This window comes from Anomaloglossus baeobatrachus, chromosome 6 (assembly GCF_048569485.1).
Source record: "Anomaloglossus baeobatrachus isolate aAnoBae1 chromosome 6, aAnoBae1.hap1, whole genome shotgun sequence".
Taxonomy (NCBI): Eukaryota; Metazoa; Chordata; class Amphibia; order Anura; family Aromobatidae; genus Anomaloglossus; species Anomaloglossus baeobatrachus.
Genome location: NC_134358.1, coordinates 465,631,719 through 465,653,570, shown reverse-complemented (window position 1 = coordinate 465,653,570; position 21,852 = coordinate 465,631,719). Strand labels below are relative to the sequence as shown.

The 21,852-nt window shown below is 49.0% G+C and overlaps 1 protein-coding gene across 3 annotated transcripts in view; it reads right to left on the bottom strand.

Annotated features, from left to right (window-relative positions):
• DAZL (deleted in azoospermia like) overlaps window positions 1-21,852 on the bottom strand; it is a 183,919-nt gene that overhangs the window by 22,946 nt on the left and 139,121 nt on the right. The window contains exons 10-11 of one of the 3 annotated variants that reach the window (XM_075316669.1): window positions 10,585-10,680; window positions 9,778-9,831 (exon numbers count right to left, since the gene is read on the bottom strand). The exons of 1 other annotated variant lie outside the window; for it this stretch is intronic. In XM_075316669.1, coding sequence (XP_075172784.1) covers window positions 9,808-9,831; window positions 10,585-10,680 — 120 coding nt within the window. In that variant the 3' untranslated portion in view covers window positions 9,778-9,807. Of the gene's footprint in view, window positions 1-9,777; window positions 9,832-10,584; window positions 10,681-21,852 lie in introns of those variants that run through there. One more of the 3 variants, XM_075316668.1, reaches the window with a different exon arrangement.

The window sequence follows — 21,852 nt, the reverse complement described above, 5'->3', positions numbered from 1 at the left end:
GGAACGATAAAGAAACCTCTTTTTTAAGAGACTTATTAAAGGTTATGTTTTAGGTATTTTTTGCTGTATATGGTCTTATTTTTGGGGGGGGGGGGTTCTTTTAGGCGCGCTGAACCATGTACAGATACATATATACCATATATTGATATAGATCTACCATATTGCTCAGGGGACCTGTGACAGTGGAATGTGCGAGGATCTGCAGTGGAACACATCAAGGCTTTCCACTGCAAGTCCCCAATGCGCTCCACAGCTGGTATTAAGTAGTACGGTATCACCAGATGTGTGTGCGTGTTTGTGACGCTACTGCGAGTTGGTGTTTTCTCAATTGAGTGCCGGCCGGAAGCATTGGAGGATTACTGTGTGGAGCACACGCAGGAGGACTTGGGAGAGACGCAGATGTCCAGGGTCTGGTAAGTATGATTCTCTTGGTAGGTGTCGTCTTTTTTAGGGGGTATAAGCCCTACCCTTTTTTTTTGGGGGGGGGGAAATAAGACTTATTTTTTGAGAAACACTGTACTGGTTTTGAATGAAACCATTAATTTCACCGTATAACATACTCGGGGATGGGGGGTGGTAAACTCAATGCCACCATAGTTTCTTCTAAGTTTCATTTTTACAACATTCACTGCGCAGTAAAAATGGCTGTTAACTTAAGGGTACTTTACACAATGCGACATCGCTAGCGATCTCTTTAGCGATGTGAAATTCTAGATAGCAAGTGCGATCTTTTGGGATCGCACATGCGTTAAATGACCTATGTGCGATCCCGAAAGATCGCACTTGCGATCTAAAATTTCACATCGCTAATGAGATCGCTAGCGATGTCGCAGTGTGTAAAGTACCCTTTAGCCTTAAAAAAAGAATAAACAAAAAAAAATGTATATTTTAACAGATATATATATATATATATATATATATTGCAGAACCCCCAGAAGTGATTCCATTTTATAAACTGCACCCTGCAAATTATTCAGAACAGCAGCAAAGAAATTTACCGTATTTTTGCTTTATAAGACGCACCGGATTATAAGACGCACCCCCACATTTGCTGAAGGAATAGAGATTTTTTTTTTTTTTTTTTTACTAAATGGGGTCCGTCTTATGCCAGTGTCTGTCTAACAAATCATATAGAGTATATGTCCCTCATAGCCCCTCATCCTAAAATTAGCCCCCTTAATCTGGATATGGCCACCTTATATTGAATATAGCCCCCTTGTGCTGGCACACGTCCCCCTGTGGCTGGCACACACGCTGGCCCCTGTGGCTGGCACACACGCTGGCCCCTGTGGCTGGCACACACGCTGCCCCCTGTGGCTGGCACACACGCTGCCCCCTGTGGCTGGCACACACGCTGCCCCATGCTGCTGCTTTTAGTAAAATAAACTCTTTCCTTACCTTCTCCAGCGCTGTGCTCCCTCGTGTACCCCTCCTCGGGGTTGAGCTCCGGCCTCCTGCATTTCCTGGTTCACTCCAGCGCTGTGCTCCCTCGTGTACCCCTCCTCGGGGGTTGAGCTCCTGCATTTCCTTGTTCACTCCAGTGCTGTGCTCCCTCGTGTACCCCTCCTCGGGGTTGAGCTCCGGCCTCCTGCATTTCCTGGTTCATGGTCCCGGTCATGTGATCGGGACAGCAGTGTGACATCTCTGCGTGCATGATCACAGTGGCAGGAGGGAGACTAAGCAGACACGCTGGAGGTGAGTAAAGAGTTTATTATTTTACTATCGGCAGCAGCATGGGGGCTATAGCTAACACAGGGGGGGGGCATGTGTGATCAAAGGGAGCACAGGCACATATAATATGCGCAGCTCCCCCAGCCCATCGCCGCGGTGCGCTTTGAGCACCATGGTGGTGGACAGCGGCTGTGCATATTATATGAGCGGGAGCAGGAGATCAAACGCTTCACAAGCCTCTACCAGCCTCCACCAGCACCGCTCCAGAGCGGCACCCACCTCTCCTGGACCCTGCAGTATATAATCCGTATATTCGGTTTATAAGACGCACCCCCTACTTTCCCCCAAAATTTGGGGGAACAAAAGTGCGTCTTATAAAGCGAAAAATACGGTAACTCTTCAGGTGGTACACTTGTATTAAGGATAACTGGAATGAAATATTACATATTTTTACCACTAAAATATTACTTTTGACCCAAATTTTCACAAGACGTAATAAGAGAAAATAAACCTCAGTTTATTACGCAATTTTTTTTTCCAAATGTGAAAATATTCCACACGTTGTAAAAGAAAAAAAAAAATACAAACAAAACCCCCCAAACTGCGGTTTGGGCACATGGGAGGGCTCGGCAGGAAGGACCATTTGATTTTTTTGAGTGCAAATTTCTCAGGAACAGATTGTGGACGACATGCACATTTGCAAAATCCCTGAAGTACCAAAACAGCAGAAACCCGCACAAAAGCGATCTCATCTAGGAAACTAGACCGCTCAAGGAATTAATCTAAGCATCATAAGTGCTACACAGAACTTTTAGAACATTTGGACATGAAAACTTACATTTTCTCTATTTTCACAAGGGGTTAGAAAGAGAACACTAATCACATAATTTTACTACTATTTAAGAACACAGCTGGGCTCGGAAAGCACGCTATGTGATTTTTTAGACTGAAAATTGTGACGCCATTTTGCTTCTCCAGAGTCCCTCACAAGTGACCTCATTTGGGAAATAAGGGGTGTCGTGAGTAGAGCTGGGCAGACTCGCAAATAACAGACCGGCGGGTCACTGTCCCCATTAAAAAAAACAAACAGATCAGGTCCCCATATAAATCGATGGGGAACAGAATCTGGAGATTAAAAATGGTGGTAGAAGGGACAGGGGAATGGGAGCAAGCGCATTATATTTACCAAAGCTCTGGCATGACTGTACGCTGCTCACAGGCCTCGCATTCACTTCTGGTGCTGAACATTACGTCATCACATATGCACTGCTTTCCCAGCCCACCGATGCCTGAGATTGGTTGCAGCCAGACGCACCCCCACCCTGAGTGGCAGCGTGTTAGTTCACTGCCTCCAATAACAGGCACCAGGATGGCCGGTGGGCGGGGAAAGCAGTGTAACTGAAGAAGCCCATACAATCTAGCATCTACCATGAGCCTAGACTGTAATGGCTCATGACTCCCTTGGTTGGTAGGTGTCGCAATGTTTCCTCTCATCCACCACTTCTCCCCCTCCCGCATCCCCCCTATTTTGGGGTTTTACCCCTAGACCCCCGCTTTTATTATAAACAGCTCCATGCCCACTTGGACTTCGAAAAGAAGGGAATTTTGTTTACTTACCGTAAATTCCTTTTCTTCTAGCTCCAATTGGGAGACCCAGACAATTGGGTGTATAGCTATGCCTCCGGCGGCCACACAAAGTATTACACTAAAAGTGTAAAGCCCCTCCCCTTCTGCCTATACACCCCCCGTGCTCCCACGGGCTTCTCAGTTTTGGTGCAAAAGCAAGAAGGAGGAAAAAATTATAAACTGGTTTAAAGTAAATTCAATCCGAAGGAATATCGGAGAACTGAAACCATTCAACATGAACAACATGTGTACACAAAAAAACAGGGGCGGGAGCTGGGTCTCCCAATTGGAGCTAGAAGAAAAGGAATTTACGGTAAGTAAACAAAATTCCCTTCTTCTTTGTCGCTCCATTGGGAGACCCAGACAATTGGGACGTCCAAAAGCAGTCCCTGGGTGGGTAAATAATACCTCATAATAGAGCCGTAACGGCTCCGTCCTACAGGTGGGCAACCGCCGCCTGAAGGACTTGCCTACCTAGGCTGGCATCTGCCGAAGCATAGGTATGCACCTGATAGTGTTTCGTGAAAGTGTGCAGGCTCGACCAGGTAGCTGCCTGACACACCTGCTGAGCCGTAGCCTGGTGTCGCAAGGCCCAGGACGCTTCCACGGCCCTGGTAGAATGGGCCTTCAGCCCTGAGGGAACCGGAAGCCCCGAGGAACGATAAGCTTCAAGAATTGGTTCCTTGATCCACCGAGCCAGGGTTGATTTGGAAGCTTGTGTCCCTTTACGCTGGCCAGCGACAAGGACAAAGTGCATCCGAGCGGCGCAGGGGCGCCGTACGAGAAATGTAGACTCTGAGTGCTCTCACCAGATCTAACAAGTGCAAATCCTTTTCACACTGGTGAACTGGATGAGGGCAAAAAGAAGGTAAGGAGATATCCTGATTGAGATGAAAGGGGGATACCACCTTAGGGAGGAATTCCGGAACCGGACGCAGAACCACCTTGTCCTGGTGAAACACCAGGAAAGGAGCTTTGCAAGACAACGCTGCTAGCTCAGACACTCTCCGAAGTGAAGTGACTGCTACTAGGAAAACCACTTTCTGCGAAAGGCGTGCGAGAGAAATATCCCTCATTGGCTTGAACGGTGGTTTCTGAAGAACCATCAGCACCCTGTTCAGATCCCAGGGTTCTAACGGACGCTTGTAAGGAGGGACGATGTGACAAACCCCTTGCAGGAATGTGCGTACCTGTGGAAGTCTGGCCAGGCGCTTCTGAAAAAACACAGAGAGGGCAGAGACTTGTCCCTTAAGGGAGCCGAGCGACAAACCCTTTTCCAATCCGGATTGAAGAAAGGACAGAAAAGTGGGCAAGGCAAATGGCCAGGGAGAAAAACCCTGAGCAGAGCACCACGACAGGAATATTTTCCACGTCCTGTGGTAGATCTTGGCGGACGTTGGTTTCCTAGCCTGTCTCATAGTGGCAATGACCTCTTGAGATAATCCTGAAGACGCTAAGATCCAGGACTCAATGGCCACACAGTCAGGTTGAGGGCCGCAGAATTCAGATGGAAAAACGGCCCTTGAGACAGCAAGTCTGGTCGGTCTGGTAGTGCCCACGGTTGGCCGACCGTGAGATGCCACAGATCCGGGTACCACGACCTCCTCGGCCAGTCTGGAGCGACGAGGATGGCGCGGCGGCAGTCGGCCCTGATCTTGCGTAACACTCTGGGCAACAGTGCCAGAGGAGGAAACACATAAGGGAGTTGAAACTGCGACCAATCCTGAACTAAGGCGTCTGCCGCCAGAGCTCTGTGATCGTGAGATCGTGCCATGAATGCCGTGACCTTGTTGTTGTGCCGGGACGCCATTAGGTCGACGTCCGGCATCCCCCAGCGGCAACAGATCTCCTGAAACACATCCGGGTGAAGGGACCATTCCCCTGCGTCCATGCCCTGGCGACTGAGAAAGTCTGCTTCCCAGTTTTCCACGCCCGGGATGTGAACTGCGGAGATGGTGGAGGCAGTGCCTTCCACCCACATCAAAATCCGCCGGACTTCCTGGAAGGCTTGCCGACTGCGTGTTCCACCTTGGTGGTTGATGTATGCCACCGCTGTGGAGTTGTCCGACTGAATTCGGATCTGCTTGCCTTCCAGCCACTGCTGGAACGCTTTTAGGGCAAGATACACTGCCCTGATCTCCAGAACATTGATCTGAAGTGAGGACTCTTGCTGAGTCCACGTACCCTGAGCCCTGTGGTGGAGGAAGACTGCTCCCCACCCTGACAGACTCGCGTCCGTCGTGACCACCGCCCAGGATGGGGGTAGGAAGGATTTCCCCTTCGATAATGAAGTGGGAAGAAGCCACCACCGAAGGGAAGCTTTGGTTGCCTGAGAGAGGAAGACGTTCCTGTCTAGGGACGTCGGCTTCCTGTCCCATTTGCGTAGGATGTCCCATTGAAGAGGACGCAGGTGAAACTGCGCGAAAGGGACTGCCTCCATTGCTGCCACCATCTTCCCCAGGAAGTGCATGAGGCGCCTCAAGGGGTGTGACTGACCTTGAAGGAGAGATTGCAACCCTGTCTGCAGTGACCGCTGTTTGTTCAGCGGAAGCTTCACTATCGCTGAGAGAGTATGAAACTCCATGCCAAGATATGTCAGCGATTGGACCGGTGTCAGATTTGACTTTGGAAAATTGATGATCCACCCGAAACTCTGGAGAGTCTCCAGAGTAACGTTGAGGCTGTGTTAGCATGCCTCTAGAGAGGGTGCCTTGACCAGCAGATTGTCTAAGTAAGGTATCACCGAGTGACCCTGAGAGTGGAGGATCGCAACTACTGTAGCCATGACCTTGGTGAAAACCCTTGGGGCTGTCGCCAGGCCGAACGGCAGTGCCGCGAACTGAAGGTGTTCGTCTCCCATGGCGAAGCGCTGATGCTCTGGAGCAATCGGTACGTGGAGATAAGCATCTTTGATATCGATCGATGCAAGGAAATCTCCTTGGGACATTGAGGCGATGACGGAGCGGAGGGATTCCATCCGGAACCGCCTGGTCTTTACGTGTTTGTTGAGCAGTTTTAGGTCCAGAACAGGACGGAAAGATCCGTCCTTCTTTGGAACCACAAACAGGTTGGAGTAAAAACCGTGACCCTGTTGCTGATGAGGAACCGGGACCACCACTCCTTCTGCCTTCAGAGTGCCCACCGCCTGCAGAAGAGCATCGGCTCGCTCGGGAGGCGGAGATGTTCTGAAGAATCGAGTCGGAGGACGAGAGCTGAACTCTATCCTGTAACCGTGAGACAAAATGTCTCTCGCCCAACGGTCTTTTACCTGTGGCAGCCAGGTGTCGCAAAAGCGGGAGAGCCTGCCACCGACCGAGGATGCGGTGTGAGGAGGCCGTAAGTCATGAGGAAGCCGCCTTGGTAGCGGCACCTCCGGCGGTCTTTTTAGGGCGTGACTTAGACCGCCATGAATCGGAGTTCCTCTGATCCTTCTGGGGCCTTTTGGACGAGGAGAATTGGGACCTGCCCGCACCCCGAAAGGACCGAAACCTCGACTGTCCCCTCCTCTGTTGGGATGTGTTTGGTTTGGCCTGGGGTAAGGATGTTTCCTTTCCCTTGGATTGTTTGATGATTTCATCCAATCTCTCACCAAACAAACGGTCGCCAGAAAATGGCAAACTGGTTAAGCACTTTTTGGAAGCAGAATCTGCCTTCCATTCCCGTAGCCACAAGGCCCTGCGTATTGCCACCGAATTGGCGGATGCTACCGCCGTACGGCTCGCAGAGTCCAGGACAGCATTAATAGCGTAGGACGCAAATGCCGACGTTTGAGAGGTTATGGACGCCACCTGCGGCGCAGACGTACGTGTGAGTGCGTCAATTTGCGCTTGACCCGCAGAGATAGCTTGGAGTGCCCATACGGCTGCGAATGCTGGAGCAAAAGACGCGCCGATAGCTTCATAGATGGATTTCAACCAGAGCTCCATCTGTCTGTCAGTGGCATCCTTGAGTGAAGCCCCATCTTCAACTGCAACTATAGATCTAGCCGCCAGTCTGGAGATTGGAGGATCCACCTTGGGACACTGAGTCCAGCCCTTGACCACGTCAGGGGGGAAGGGATAACGTGTATCCTTAAGGCGCTTGGAAAAACGCTTATCTGGACAAGCTCGGTGTTTCTGGACTGCCTCTCTGAAGTCAGAGTGGTCCAGAAACATACTCGTACGCTTGGGAAACCTGAAACGGAATTTCTCCTGCTGAGAAGCTGACTCCTCTACTGGAGGAGCTGAGGGAGAAATATCCAACATTTGATTGATGGACACGATAAGATCATTCACTATGGCGTCCCCATCAGGAGTATCAAGGTTGAGAGCGGCCTCAGGATCAGAATCCTGATCAGCTACCTCCGCTTCATCATACAGAGAGTCCTCCCGCTGAGACCCTGAACAATGTGATGATGTCGAGGGAAATTCCCAGCGAGCTCGCTTAGGCGGTCTGGGGCTGCGGTCCGTGTCAGAGACCTCACCCTGGGATCTATGAGACACCCCGGAAGAACATTGTTGTTCCGAATGAGGGGGACCAGGGAGCAATGATTCCACAGTGCCCATGGCCTGAGGTACTGGTCTGGACTGCAAAGCTTCTAATATCTTAGCCATAGTCTCAGAAAGTCTTTCAGTAAAAACTGCAAACTCTGTCCCTGTCACCTGGACAGTGTTAGCAGGTGGTTCCTCCTGGGCCACCCTTAGCAGAGGCTCCGGCTGAGTAAGTGCCACAGGGGCCGAGCATTGCACACAATGAGGGTCAGTGGAACCTGCCGGCAGTATAGCCGTACATGCGGCGCAGGCAGCATAGTAAGCCTGTGCTTTGGCACCCTTGCTTCTTGTGGACGACATGCTGTTGTCTCCTCTGAGCAATCCAGGAGGGTATATAGCCAAAAATCAACCGTGCACCATACAGTGTAAAGTATAGCCTATAATCATATAATCTATAAGTACACTTCTGCACTAGTGGGGCCAGCACCTCAGGTGCTGCTTACCGCCCGCTCAAAGCGGTTGTGTGGTCACCAGAATCCCTGCCTGGGTCTCCCTGAGCTTGTCTCCCCTCTCCAGCGTCAGAAGAGCTGACAGGAATGGCTGCCGGCGTCCTGAGGAGAGGAGGGGGCCGTGGGCGTGCCCTAGAAAGTGCGGGAATCTGGTGCCCCACTGTGCACAGTGAGGGGGGTGGAGTATGCAAAGCATGTTCCAGCCCCAGTGCTGACGTCCTGTACAGCGTCCCGCCCTTCCCCTGACTGGCAGGCCTGGGGGCGGGAAAAAAGTGAGACTAGGCCGCAAAAGCCGGGGACTAAAGTTATAAGCGCGGCCGGCGTATGAGCGCGGTCGGCGTACTAACATTCCCAGTCGCGCTGCAGTGTGAAATGGCAGCGCGCGGTCAGCGTGGTAGTCCCCAGTAACACTAACACACCCAGCCACGCTGCAGTGTGTGATGGCACAAGCGCGGTCAGCGCTGCGGTCCCCGGCGCACTAACACACCCAGCAATGCTGGAGTGTTTCTGTGCGCTGTCCCTACGGGGACACAGAGTACCTCAAAGTAGCAGGGCCTTGTCCCTGACGATACTCGGCTCCTTATCCAGCAGAGTCCCCAGGAGCTGTGGATGGAGCACGGTCTCAGTGCCTGGAGACCGATTAGGATCCCACTTCACCCAGAGCCCTAAGGGGATGGGGAAGGAAAACAGCATGTGGGCTCCAGCCTCCGTACCCGCAATGGGTACCTCAACCTTAACAACACCGCCGACAAGAGTGGGGTGAGAAGGGAGCATGCTGGGGGCCCTGTTATGGGCCCTCTTTTCTTCCATCCGACATAGTCAGCAGCTGCTGCTGACTAAGCTGTGGAGCTATGCGTGGATGTCTGCCTCCTTCGCACAAAGCATGAAAACTGAGGAGCCCGTGGGAGCACGGGGGGTGTATAGGCAGAAGGGGAGGGGCTTTACACTTTTAGTGTAATACTTTATGTGGCCTCCGGAGGCATAGCTATACACCCAATTGTCTGGGTCTCCCAATGGAGCGACAAAGAAAGAATGTTTTTTTTGGCTGGAAATGTCGGATGGCATTTTGAACATATCCCTATCATCCAGCAGAACCCCACCAAGTGATCCAATTTCTGTTGACAGACAAGATTGGGTTTGCTTTTTTGAAGTTTTGTTGTTAGGACAGGACAGATAGATGGCCACCACATTGAGGCAGAGAATGATTGGGAACTGGACAAGAGTACAGGTCTCTCCATTTAATTCTATGGGAGTTGCTGGACAAACCTGCTCTCTCGTTTCTGCGCACACACACAGACACACAAACAATTCTCCTGTCTGAATGTTTTGTAGTCTGCAGCCACTTCACAGGCATTAGAGAGGATGCATACAGGGGATCCTTATTCCAAAGACGAACGCACATACCAATGTGAGGACCTGAACCTATCAAACATTTTTGCATATTCCTGGAATGTGCCATCATGCCTGTCATTATCCCCCGTTCACATTTCTCTGAACACTACCTCTGCTTTCATCCTTTTGCACTTCATTTTTCATGAGAAGGTGTCCCCTACATACTAAGAAAGAAAAAAAAAAAAACAAAAAAAACAAAAGGGGAAATGCCAATTAAAAGTGGAATTATATTTTACAGCATAATGAGGCCATGGGTTGATCATTATGCCAATAAAGGGAACCTGTCAGCAAGACTTTAGTACCGAAACTATTGGTAAGGCTGTATAGACCCTCGCGCAATAATATAAGTGACACTTGTTTTGTAATAATCTGATGAGCAGAGGAGTCAAGTATTGAAGCCGCATACAAATGAGCCTGGAAGTACATTAGGGGTGTATCCAAAAAGAATAAATCAGAAAAACATTGTATATATTAATTTAACATGGTGTGTAATGAGCCCAACCAGATCTGCTCTTCATCAATCTCTACTCATTGCCAAGAACTCTCCTACTGGTGGTCAGACAACAAATTCAAGAACTTCACGCAAGAAACAAACCAACTCAATATTACATTGGTTCTCCTCTACTCAAAAGTGGCCAGTCATGGGATGACTGTAAAATAAAGCAGTGTCACTTACCAATACAACACCACACTGCTCAAGTGGTCTCCAGCAACTCCAAAGGAAGCGCTGGGTATCACCTGACACTGGCCATGCCGTGGCCTCCACTATCAGGCAACTGTTTAAAAAGGGACAAACTTCTGGTCCCAGCAGAGACCTCCAGAGCAACAGCACTGGACGTTCAGAGAGATAAAGGACTTTACAGTGATTTAAAAAACAAAAAAAAAACCCTTCAACTAATTATTCTGACCCTCTGTACCTTTAAGTAATCATCTTGTGGAAAGATAGATCTTGGACGCCTTCCATCTCCATGGATAAGACATGATAAGATAGTCTGAATGCTTCTGTCCACTTTCTGGAATGGCAAAAATATAAAAAATAATCCAATGTGAAATATGCTAAACCACAAGAAATCACTTTATGAATATTGATGCATAACCAGTGTTGGACTGGCCCACTATGAAACCGGAATATCCTCCAGAGGGTCCTGGCCTTTCCTTCAGGGGCAGCCACTAGTTAGACCCCGATGCCATAATCCATGAGTATTTGGTCCCCTGAGTTTGGGAGAACCCGATGCCGAAAGGATGCAGATCATTTTGATTATAAGCGGAGAGTGACAATTGCTCCTTCCTCTGGTACTGTCATCATACTGTATATAGTGAGCTGTGTAGAGACCATCATTGTATATAGGGAACAGTAAAGAGGGTATCACTGTATATTGTTAGTGGTAGAGGTCATCCTGCTGTATATAAGAAGCAGTATGGAGGACATCACTATATATGGGGAGCTGTGGAGGCCATGCGATAGTTGCTGGGGTCATCATGTGCCTCTCTGGGGAAATTCACACTGAGGGTATCATTTTGTATGTAGGGGGAATAATACTCAAAGAAACCTATGAAAGAAGTATTGTAGTAGGTGAAAACACAAAGCGCCTTCTGTGGGCAAAATGTCATTTATAACTCATAACCGGGACTGGCAGGTCTAACCAAGTTAGAAAAAAAAAAAAAAAAAAACCCAGTTCCGGCCCGGGATTGATCATGGTTATCTGCTAAATGCTGGGACCCATATAACTCTATGGGGACCAGAATCTGGTTATTAAAAATGGTGTAGAAGGGATAGGAGCAAGAGATTCATACTTACCGAGGCTCCGGCTCGGCTGTACACTGCTTCCAGGCCACTCATTCACTTGCCGGGCCGCTCATTTACCTTCATGCATATGCACTCTTTTCCCCGCCCACCAGAATCCATGATTGGTTGCAGTCAGATGCACCCCACCGTGACAGCATGTCAGCTAATGATCAAGCTTTTGCACAGGTTTCGTACAGATGAAAGAATCAAGTCCTCTGGTGGAACAAAAGTTCCCCAGAACAACACCATGCATCAGTATGATACAGACATCTAATAAAATTAAATAAAAAAAAGGAAGGTGCAAATCTGCTATAAATGAGATGTAAAATCACAACACAATGCAGCAGCACCGTGCAGGTGTCCGTGTCTGCAAACGTGATTATTTCATACTGCATTATTGCTATACTTTGCTTCTGATTCTTGGCCTACATTGTTTCGTTCATAAACGGATAAAAAAGAAAAAAAACATATGGAAAATGTCTCACCTCTAAAAAGAGGAGAATCAGCACTTCCTTAAAATTGTGTTTAATCTTTATTAGTGACAAAAAGATCCATTAAAAATTATGTCCATCCATTAAAAATATATCATTTCAAAACTACATGAAGGACCTTGTGCGGAGTACTATACCTGCACAACAAAACACATCTCTCTCCTGGGCCTAAAAAGTAAAACTGAGAGTGGTAGGAAACACCATTGTTTCAGGTCATTTTTAATCCAGAGCCTGCAACTCTGGGAGAATGTGATATGACATTGCAGAGTCATGTGACCAGGAGAACAGCTCAGGCATAGAAAGAGTTGGAAAAGCAAGGCATTTAGAAAATAGACTTCCATGTAAACTAGCTCCTAGAGATGAAGTTATAAAAGTAGTAGTCACCCCCTATAAGTCTCTAGTTGCATAGGTAAACTGTAGAGTAGGAACCAAGCTAAGTAAAGTTGTGTTAGTAGGTCAGCTCTCACCATTTTTTTTTTTTTTTACACATTTTTTTTATTTAACCGACCGAGGACGTACTGGCAAGTCCTAAATCAAGGGGTAATCACCTTCAGCTGCTGCAGTGATTACTGCACAGGTCAGATGATTTGAACAGCTGACATGTGTCTCGCAGGCATGGTTGGATCCATAATCCACCCACGCCTGTTAACCCTTTAAATTGCGTGTCAAACTGACAGCGCGATTTAAATGCCTGCGGTGGTAAACGTGCACTTACCTGTCTCCATTAGCAGCGCCGTGAGCACGGAGAGCCGATGGTTGCCATGGTAGCACAGGGTCATGTGATGACTTGTAGTTCCCATGACTTACTTCCTGTAACAGTCGGCGGAGCAGCCTTTGTTACATGCGATGAGCATTTCTGGTGATCTCAGCTGTGTAGCTGTGATCTACAGAAATGAATGAGCGAGCAGACTGCTGATCGTTATAGCCCCCTAGGAGAAATAGTAAAATAAAAAAATCAAAACCCTAAAAGTTCAAATCACCCCCGTTTTGCCCCATTGAAAATTAAAGGGTTAAAAAAATTAAAAATTATGCACACATTTGGTATCACCGTGTTCAGAAATGCCCAGGCAAAATATATCAATTAATCTGATCGGCAAACGGCGTAGCAGTAAAAAAATTCCAAACACCAAAATTATGTTTTTTGGTTGCTACAAATTTTGGGCAAAATGCAATAACAGCTGATCAAAATGCAGCATCTGCAACAAAAATGGTACAGTTAAAAACGTCAGTTCGAGACGCAAAAAATAAGCAGTCATTGAGTCACAGATCCCGAAAAATGAGAACGCTACGGGTGGCGGAATATGGCACAAAAAATGTGCCTTTTTTTCTTTAGACAAACTTCAAATTTTTTTTTTAGCCCCTTAGATAAAAGGAAACCTATACATGTTTGGTGTCTACAAACTCTGACCAACATGAGGCACCACACCGACACCAGTTTTACCATATAGTGAACACGGTGAATACAATATCCCACAAACAAATCATGTAATCACACTTTTTTTGCAATTTTCCAGTACACTATATGGTAAAATTTATTGTTTCATTGAAATGAACAACTCTTCCCCAAAAAAACAAGCCCTCATGTGGCAAGATTGACGGAAAAATTAAAAAAGTTACGGCTCTCTGTAGAAAGGGAGCAAAAAAATTTAAAAAAACCCCAAACAATTTCATATTTATGAGAAAGAGAAGTGGTCAATTCCTCCATGTACATAATTCATTGACTTTTGGAATCCAGAGGGACAGGCTTGGATTAGAGGACTTCCAATTTAATGGAATATAGGCTCTGAGAGAAATAACTAGAAATCTTAGCAAAGAGCGTTTATAGAAGGAAACTGAGGCCGCACACAGCTGAAAGAAAGAAGAATTTGGGACCTAGTTAATAGGTCGTTAGTTACCAATCTGACTAGTCATTCACTTTGCTCCAAAACGGCTTAAGAACTGGACATGCCCAAAAAAAAAAAAAAAAAAAAAAAAAAAAGGTAGAAAATACCCCTCATGCATCCCACACCTTCAACATCTTGGGTGTAAAGACATTTTGCTTAAATTAGTCCGGACCCTTGTACCACCATAACCGAAGTTTACAGTATGCTTCTTGTAGCCGAGAACTTATAGAGGACTTGTGTGCTAAGGGCACTACCTTGTCCCTCTGTTCCCTGGAGGGGGCGACACCCAAATTCTCTTCCTCTTCAAAAACAGAGGGGGACTGTTTAATTGGGTTGACTAACATCGAGTGTATAGAAGAACGCGTGTTGTAGCACCCCTTCTCCAAGGCAAAGATTTTAAAACTCTGTAGGATTTCTAACAAATTGATCGTAGTTTGAAAGTGATGGAAGAATGTATCAGAGCCAAAGAGATCGCCAATTTCCCAATTGCCAGGGATCCACAGTATCCTGAAAAGCCTGTAAGCACTGTTTCACTCATCCGGCTTTTCACCGGATTGCCGGATCCGACGCACTCCAGTACAGTGTATACAGTACAATGGCAGCGCGATAAGCTCCGTTCACTTGCTGTCATGTGACCCGGAAGTTATATTAATAAAAAGTCAGCTTGAATGCAAAAATTAATTTCTCACCCAGTATCACTGACTTAAAATTAAGTCATGTGTTATTGCCGTTATTGAACAGATTTGAAAGCTCAAGCTCATATTTACCATGCAATGTACTCAGTTAAAGGGAGACCCGCCCAAAAGGGAAGTGTATTTTCATTTTTTTCACCCCACTGCTTCCCCCATTTTCCAATACATTACATGACAAAAGGTTTAATTCAAAAGTATAACTTGTCCAGCACAAAACAAGCTGGCAAATTGCTAGGTTGATGGGAAAATCAAATATTAAAAAAGAAAAAGTTGTAATGAAAGGGTCATGGAAAAACTAAAGAAAAAAAAAAAAATGGGAACTTGCATATTCATTAAGCGATATAAAGATTGAATGGCTCTTTATATTTCCCCGCTCAGGTTACCATTCACCTGACCCATACACCATCACATGTATATAGCTCCCTCCTCCGAGCAGTGCAGATGCCTTGCTTTCCTGAGCAAACTCTAACTCTTGGTCTTCCTCTAAGTTTTTGCCATCAATTCCATAATGCATCTGTACAGCGTCACGTGGTCAGCTAGAACAGGAGTCATCTTTGCTGGGATCCTTCCCTCTATAGCAGGGGTGTAAAACTCAGCTGGGAGTATGGGCCGCACAAAGGAAAAAAAAAAATTTGGGAAATCGCATTCTTTGCAGGGCAAAGTGACATTTTTATTGGTACCCGTATATTGTATATAATATATATATATATATATATATATATATATATATATATACACATATATATATATATATACACACACACACACATCTATATATACACATATATATATATATATATATATATATACATATACATATATATATATAATGTGTATGTATGTGTGTGCGTGCGTGCGTATATATACATATATATATATATATATGAAACTTATAAATTGGTCTAGGGTAAATGCAATCCGAAGGATGTTCGGAGAACTGAAACCATGAATTAAAGAACAATTCAACATGAACAACATGTGTACACAAAAGAACAACAGCCCGAAGGGAACAGGGGCGGGTGCTGGGTCTCCCAATAGGAGCTAGAAGAAAAGGAATTTACGGTAAGTAAACAAAATTCCCTTCTTTGTCGCTCCATTGGGAGACCCAGACAATTGGGACGTCCAAAAGCAGTCCCTGGGTGGGTAAAAGAATACCTCGATAAAAAGAGCCGAAAACGGCCCCCTCTTACAGGTGGGTAACCGCCGCCTGAAGGACTCGCCTACCTAGACTGGCGTCTGCCGAAGCATAGGCATGCACCTGATAGTGTTTCGTGAAAGTGTGCAGACTCGACCAGGTAGCCGCCTGACACACCTGCTGAGCCGTAGCCCGGTGCCGCAATGCCCAGGACGCACCTACGGCTCTGGTAGAATGGGCTTTCAGCCCTGAAGGAATCGGAAGCCCAGAAGAACGGTAGGCTTCAAGAATCGGTTCCTTGATCCACCGAGCCAAGGTTGACTTGGAAGCCTGCGACCCCTTACGCTGGCCAGCGACAAGGACAAAGAGCGCATCAGAACGGCGCAGGGGCGCCGTGCGAGAAATGTAGAGCCGAAGTGCTCTCACCAGATCTAACAAGTGCAAATCCTTTTCACATTGGTGAACTGGATGAGGGCAAAAAGAAGGTAAGGAGATATCCTGATTGAGATGAAAAGGGGATACCACCTTTGGGAGAAATTCCGGGACCGGACGCAGAACCACCTTATCTTGGTGAAACACCATGAAGGGGGCTTTGCATGAAAGCGCTGCTAGCTCAGACACTCTCCGAAGTGATGTGACTGCCACTAGGAAGGCCACCCTCTGCGAAAGGCGTGATAGAGAGACATCCCGCATCGGCTCGAAAGGTGGTTTCTGAAGAGCCGTTCGCACCCTGTTAAGATCCCAGGGTTCCAGCGGACGCTTGTAAGGTGGGGCTATGTGGCAAACTCCCTGCAGGAACGTGCGGACCTGCGGAAGCCTGGCTAGACGCTTTTGAAAAAACACGGAAAGCGCCGATACTTGTCCCTTGAGAGAGCCGAGAGACAAACCCTTGTCCATTCCGGATTGAAGGAAAGAAAGAAAAGTGGGTAAGGCAAACGGCCAGGGGGTAAAACCCTGATCAGCGCACCAGGATAAGAAGATCCTCCAAGCCCTGTGATAGATCTTGGCGGACGTTGGTTTCCTGGCCTGTCTCATGGTGGCAATGACATCTTGAGATAACCCTGAGGACGCTAGGAGCCAGGACTCAATGGCCACACAGTCAGGTTGAGGGCCGCAGAATTCAGATGGAAAAATGGCCCTTGAGACAGCAAGTCTGGTCGGTCTGGGAGTGCCCACGGTTGACCCACCGTGAGGTGCCACAGATCCGGGTACCACGACCTCCTCGGCCAGTCTGGAGCGACGAGGATGGCGCGGCGGCAGTCGGACCTGATCTTGCGTAACACTCTGGGCAGCATTGCCAGAGGAGGAAATACATAAGGCAGTCGAAACTGCGACCAATCCTGAACTAATGCGTCCGCCGCCAGAGCTCTGTGATCTTGAGACCGTGCCATGAATGCCGGGACTTTGTTGTTGTGCCGAGATGCCATGAGGTCGACGTCCGGCGTTCCCCAGCGGCAACAGATCTCTTGAAACACGTCCGGGTGAAGAGACCATTCCCCTGCGTCCATGCCCTGGCGACTGAGAAAGTCTGCTTCCGAGTTTTCTACGCCCGGGATGTGAACTGCGGAGATGGTGGAGGCTGTGGCTTCCGCCCACAGCAGAATCCGCCGAACCTCTTGGAAGGCTTGACGACTGCGTGTGCCGCCCTGGTGGTTGATGTACGCGACCGCCGTGGCGTTGTCTGACTGTATTCGGATCTGCCTGCCCTCCAGCCACCGCTGGAACGCCTTTAGGGCTAGATACACTGCCCTTATCTCCAGAACATTGATCTGAAGGGAGGACTCCGTCGGAGTCCAGGTTCCCTGAGCCCTGTGGTGGAGGAAGACCGCTTCCCCACCCTGACAGACTCGCGTCCGTCGTGACCACAGCCCAGGATGGGGGCAGAAAGGATTTTCCCTTCGACAAAGAAGTGGGAAGAAGCCACCACTGAAGAGAGGCTTTGGCTGCCAGTGAAAGAGACGTTCCTGTCTAGGGATGTCGACCTCCTGTCCCATTTGCGGAGAATGTCCCATTGAAGTGGACGCAGATGAAACTGCGCAAAGGGAACTGCCTCCATTGCTGCCACCATCTTCCCTAGGAAGTGCATGAGGCGCCTCAAGGGGTGTGACTGGGCCCGAAGGAGAGAGTGCACCCCTGTCTGCAGCGAACGCTGTTTGTCCAGCGGAAGCTTCACTATCGCTGAGAGAGTATGAAACTCCATCCCGAGGTAAGTCAGTGATTGGGTCGGTGTCAATTTTGACTTTGGGAAATTGATGATCCACCCGAACCTCTGGAGAGTCTCCAGAGCAATGGTCAGGCTGTGTTGACATGCCACCCGGGAGGGTGCCTTGACTAGAAGATCGTTTAAGTAAGGGATCACCGAGTGGCCCTGAGAGTGTAGGACCGCAACCACTGCTGCCATGACCTTGGTGAAGACCCGTGGGGCTGTCGCCAGGCCGAAAGGCAGTGCCACGAACTGAAGGTGTTTGTCCCCGATGGCGAAACGCAGGAAGCGTTGATGCTCTGGTGCAATCGGCACATGGAGATAAGCATCCCTGATGTCGATTGATGCTAGGAAGTCTCCTTGGGACATCGAGGCGATGACAGAGCGGAGAGATTCCATCTGGAACCGTCTGGTTCTCACGTGTCTGTTGAGCAGTTTGAGGTCCAGAACGGGACGGAATGATCCGTCCTTTTTTGGCACCACGAACAAGTTTGAGTAAAAACCGCGATCACGTTCTTGAAGGGGAACGGGGATCACAACTCCTTCTGCCTTCAGAGTGTTCACCGCCTGAAAAAGTGCATCGGCTCGCTCGGGGGGCGGAGATGTTCTGAAGGAACGAGTCGGAGGACGAGAACTGAGCTCTATCCTGTAACCGTGAGACAGAATGTCTCTCACCCATCGGTCTTGGACATGTGGCCACCAGGCGTCGCAAAAGCGGGAGAGCCTGCCACCGACCGAGGATGCGGTTTGGGGAGGCCGAAAGTCATGAGGAGGCCGCCTTGGAGGCGGTTCCTCCGGCGGTCTTTGTAGGACGTGACTTAGACCGCCATGCAGAAGAGTTCCTCTGGCCCTTCTGTGACCTGTTGGACGTGGAGGAATGGGACCTGGCTGAGGGCCGAAAGGACCGAAACCTCGGTTGTATTTTTCGTTGCTGAGGTCTGTTTGGTTTGGACTGGGGTAAGGACGAGTCCTTTCCCTTGGATTGTTTAATAATTTCGTCCAATTGCTCGCCAAACAAACGGTCGCCAGAAAATGGCAAACCGGTTAAGAACTTCTTGGAAGCAGAGTCTGCCTTCCATTCGCGTAGCCACATGGCCCTGCGGACTGCCACCGAATTGGCGGACGCTACCGCTGTACGGCTCGCAGAGTCCAGGATGGCGTTCATGGCGTAGGACGAAAAGGCCGACGCCTGAGAAGTCAAAGACACAACTTGCGGAGCAGAGGTACGTGTGACCGCATTAATCTCAGACAGACAAGCTGAGATAGCTTGGAGTGCCCACACAGCTGCAAAGGCTGGAGCAAAAGACGCGCCTGTGGCTTCATAGATGGATTTCATCAGGAGCTCTATTTGCCTGTCAGTGGCATCCTTGAGCGATGAACCATCTGCCACTGATACTACGGATCTAGCCGCCAGTCTAGAGACTGGAGGATCCACCTTGGGACACTGAGCCCAACCCTTAACTACGTCAGGGGGGAAGGGGTAACGTGTGTCATTAAGGCGCTTAGTAAAGCGCTTGTCCGGAAATGCTCTGTGCTTCTGGACAGCATCTCTGAAGTTAGAGTGATCGAAAAACGCACTCCGTGTACGTTTGGGAAACCTAAACTGGTGCTTCTCCTGCTGCGAAGCCGACTCCTCTATAGGTGGAGTTGGGGGAGAAAGATCTAGCACCTGGTTGATGGACGCTATAAGGTCATTTACTATGGCGTCCCCTTCAGGTGTATCAAGATTGAGAGCAACGTCAGGATCAGAGCCCTGAGCTGCGACCTCCGCTTCATCCTCCAGAGAGTCCTCATGCTGAGACCCCGAACAGCGTGATGAAGTCGGGGAAGGTTCCCAGCGAGCCCGCTTAGCCGGTCTGGGACTGCGGTCCGTGTCGGAGTCCTCCCCGTGGGACCTAGGTGTCACCCCAGGAGCACTCTGCTGCACCGACCGAGAGGGGCCTGGGGGCGATGAACTCACAGTGCCCTGGGCCTGTGTTACCGATCTGGACTGCAAGGCTTCTAGTATCTTAGCAGACCATTTGTCCATAGACTGAGCCATGGATTGTGAAAGCGACTCAGAGAGTTTCTCAGCCAAAACTGCAAACTCTGTCCCTGCCACCTGGACAGTGGAAGCCGGCGGTTCTACCTGAGCCGAGGGTCCCACCAGTGCCCGAGGCTCCGGCTGAGTGAGTGCCACAGGGGCCGAGCATTGCACACAGTGAGGGTAGGTGGAACCTGCAGGTAACATAGCCGCACAAGAGGTACAGGTTGCAAAATAAGCCTGTGCCTTGGCACCCTTGCTCTTTGTGGACGACATGCTGTTGTCTCCTCTGAGAGTGATCAGTGAGGGTATATAGCCAAAGGCAAAATAATGCGGCCGAACAGAGAAAATGTATACTATATATATATATACATACATACATATATACTTCGGCACCCTAGGGGGGCCAGCACCTGGTAACCGGTGTGGCTTACCGACCGCCCAAAGCGGTTGTGTGTCCACCAGACTCCCAGCCTGGGCCTCCCAGAGCTACAGAGCTCGTTCTGAAATCCTCCACCGGCAGAAGTGATTGTAACAATGGCTGCCAGAGTTCTCAGGGGAGGAGGGAGCCGTGGGCGGTGACTAATAAAGTGCGGGAATCTGGTGCCCCACAGTGCTCAGTGAGGGGGGAGGAGAACACCTAAGTATGCTCCAGCCCTCACTGCCGACGTCCAGTCGACCGTCCCGCCCTTACCCCTGACTGGCAGGCCCGGGGGCGGGAGTTATGGTACTAGGCCGCAGAAGCCGGGGACTAAATTTAATAACGCGGCCGGCGATCAGGCGCGATAGTCCCGGTTGTCACAGAAAAACAGCAGCCGCTGCAGCGTTGTAACACAGGCGCTCCATGCACCGTCCCCAAGGGGACACAGAGTACCTTTTAGATGCAGGGCCTGTCCCTGATGATACCCAGTCTCCTGTCCGTCAGATTCCCCCAGGGGCTGCGGAGGGAGCCTGGTCCCAGTGAAAGGTGACCGGTTAGGATCCCACTTCTCCCAGAGCCTCTAAGGGATGGGGAAGGAAAACGGCATGTGGCTCCAGCCTTTGTACCCGCAATGGATACCTCAACCTTGACAGCACCGCCGACTTAGTGGGGTGAGAAGGGAGCATGCCGGGGGCCCCGTGGGGGCCCTCTTTTCTTCCATCCGATACAATCAGCAGCTGCTGCTAAAATGTGGAGCTTGCGTGAATGTGTGCCTCCTTCAACACAAAGCATAAAACTGATGGGCCCGTGATATACGGGAGGGTGTATAGGCAGAGGGGAGGGGTTACACTTTTTAAAGTGTAATACTTTGTGTGGCCTCCGGAGGCAGAAGCTATACACCCAATTGTCTGGGTCTCCCAATGGAGCGACAAAGAAATATATATATTCTCTTTCTTTGTTTAAATGTAAAAAAAAAATATACATTTTTTTACATTTTATTCCTTTCTGGTAACCAATAGTCTTACAATTAGCACTATATAGAAATTTTGACCAACATCTTTTAGTAATGTTCCCCATCTTGTAGTACTGTGCCTCATGCTAGTCCCCGTCTTGTAGTACTGTGCCTCATGCTAGTCCCCATCTTGTAGTACTGTGCCTAATGCTAGTCCCCATCTTGTAGTACTGTGCCTCATGCTAGTCCCCATCTTTTAGTACTGTGCCTCATGCTAGTCCCCATCTTGTAGTACTGTGCCTCATCCTTGTCCCCATCTTTTAGTACTGTGCCTCATCCTTGTCCCCATCTTGTAGTACTGTGCCTCATCCTTGTCCCCATCTTGTAGTACTGTGCCTCATCCTTGTCCCCATCTTTTAGTACTGTGCCTCATCCTTGTCCCCATCTTTTAGTACTGTGCCTCATCCTTGTCCCCATCTTGTAGTACTGTGCCTCATCCTTGTCCCCATCTTGTAGTACTGTGCCTCATCCTTGTCCCCATCTTTTAGTACTGTGCCTCATCCTTGTCCCCATCTTGTAGTACTGTGCCTCATCCTTGT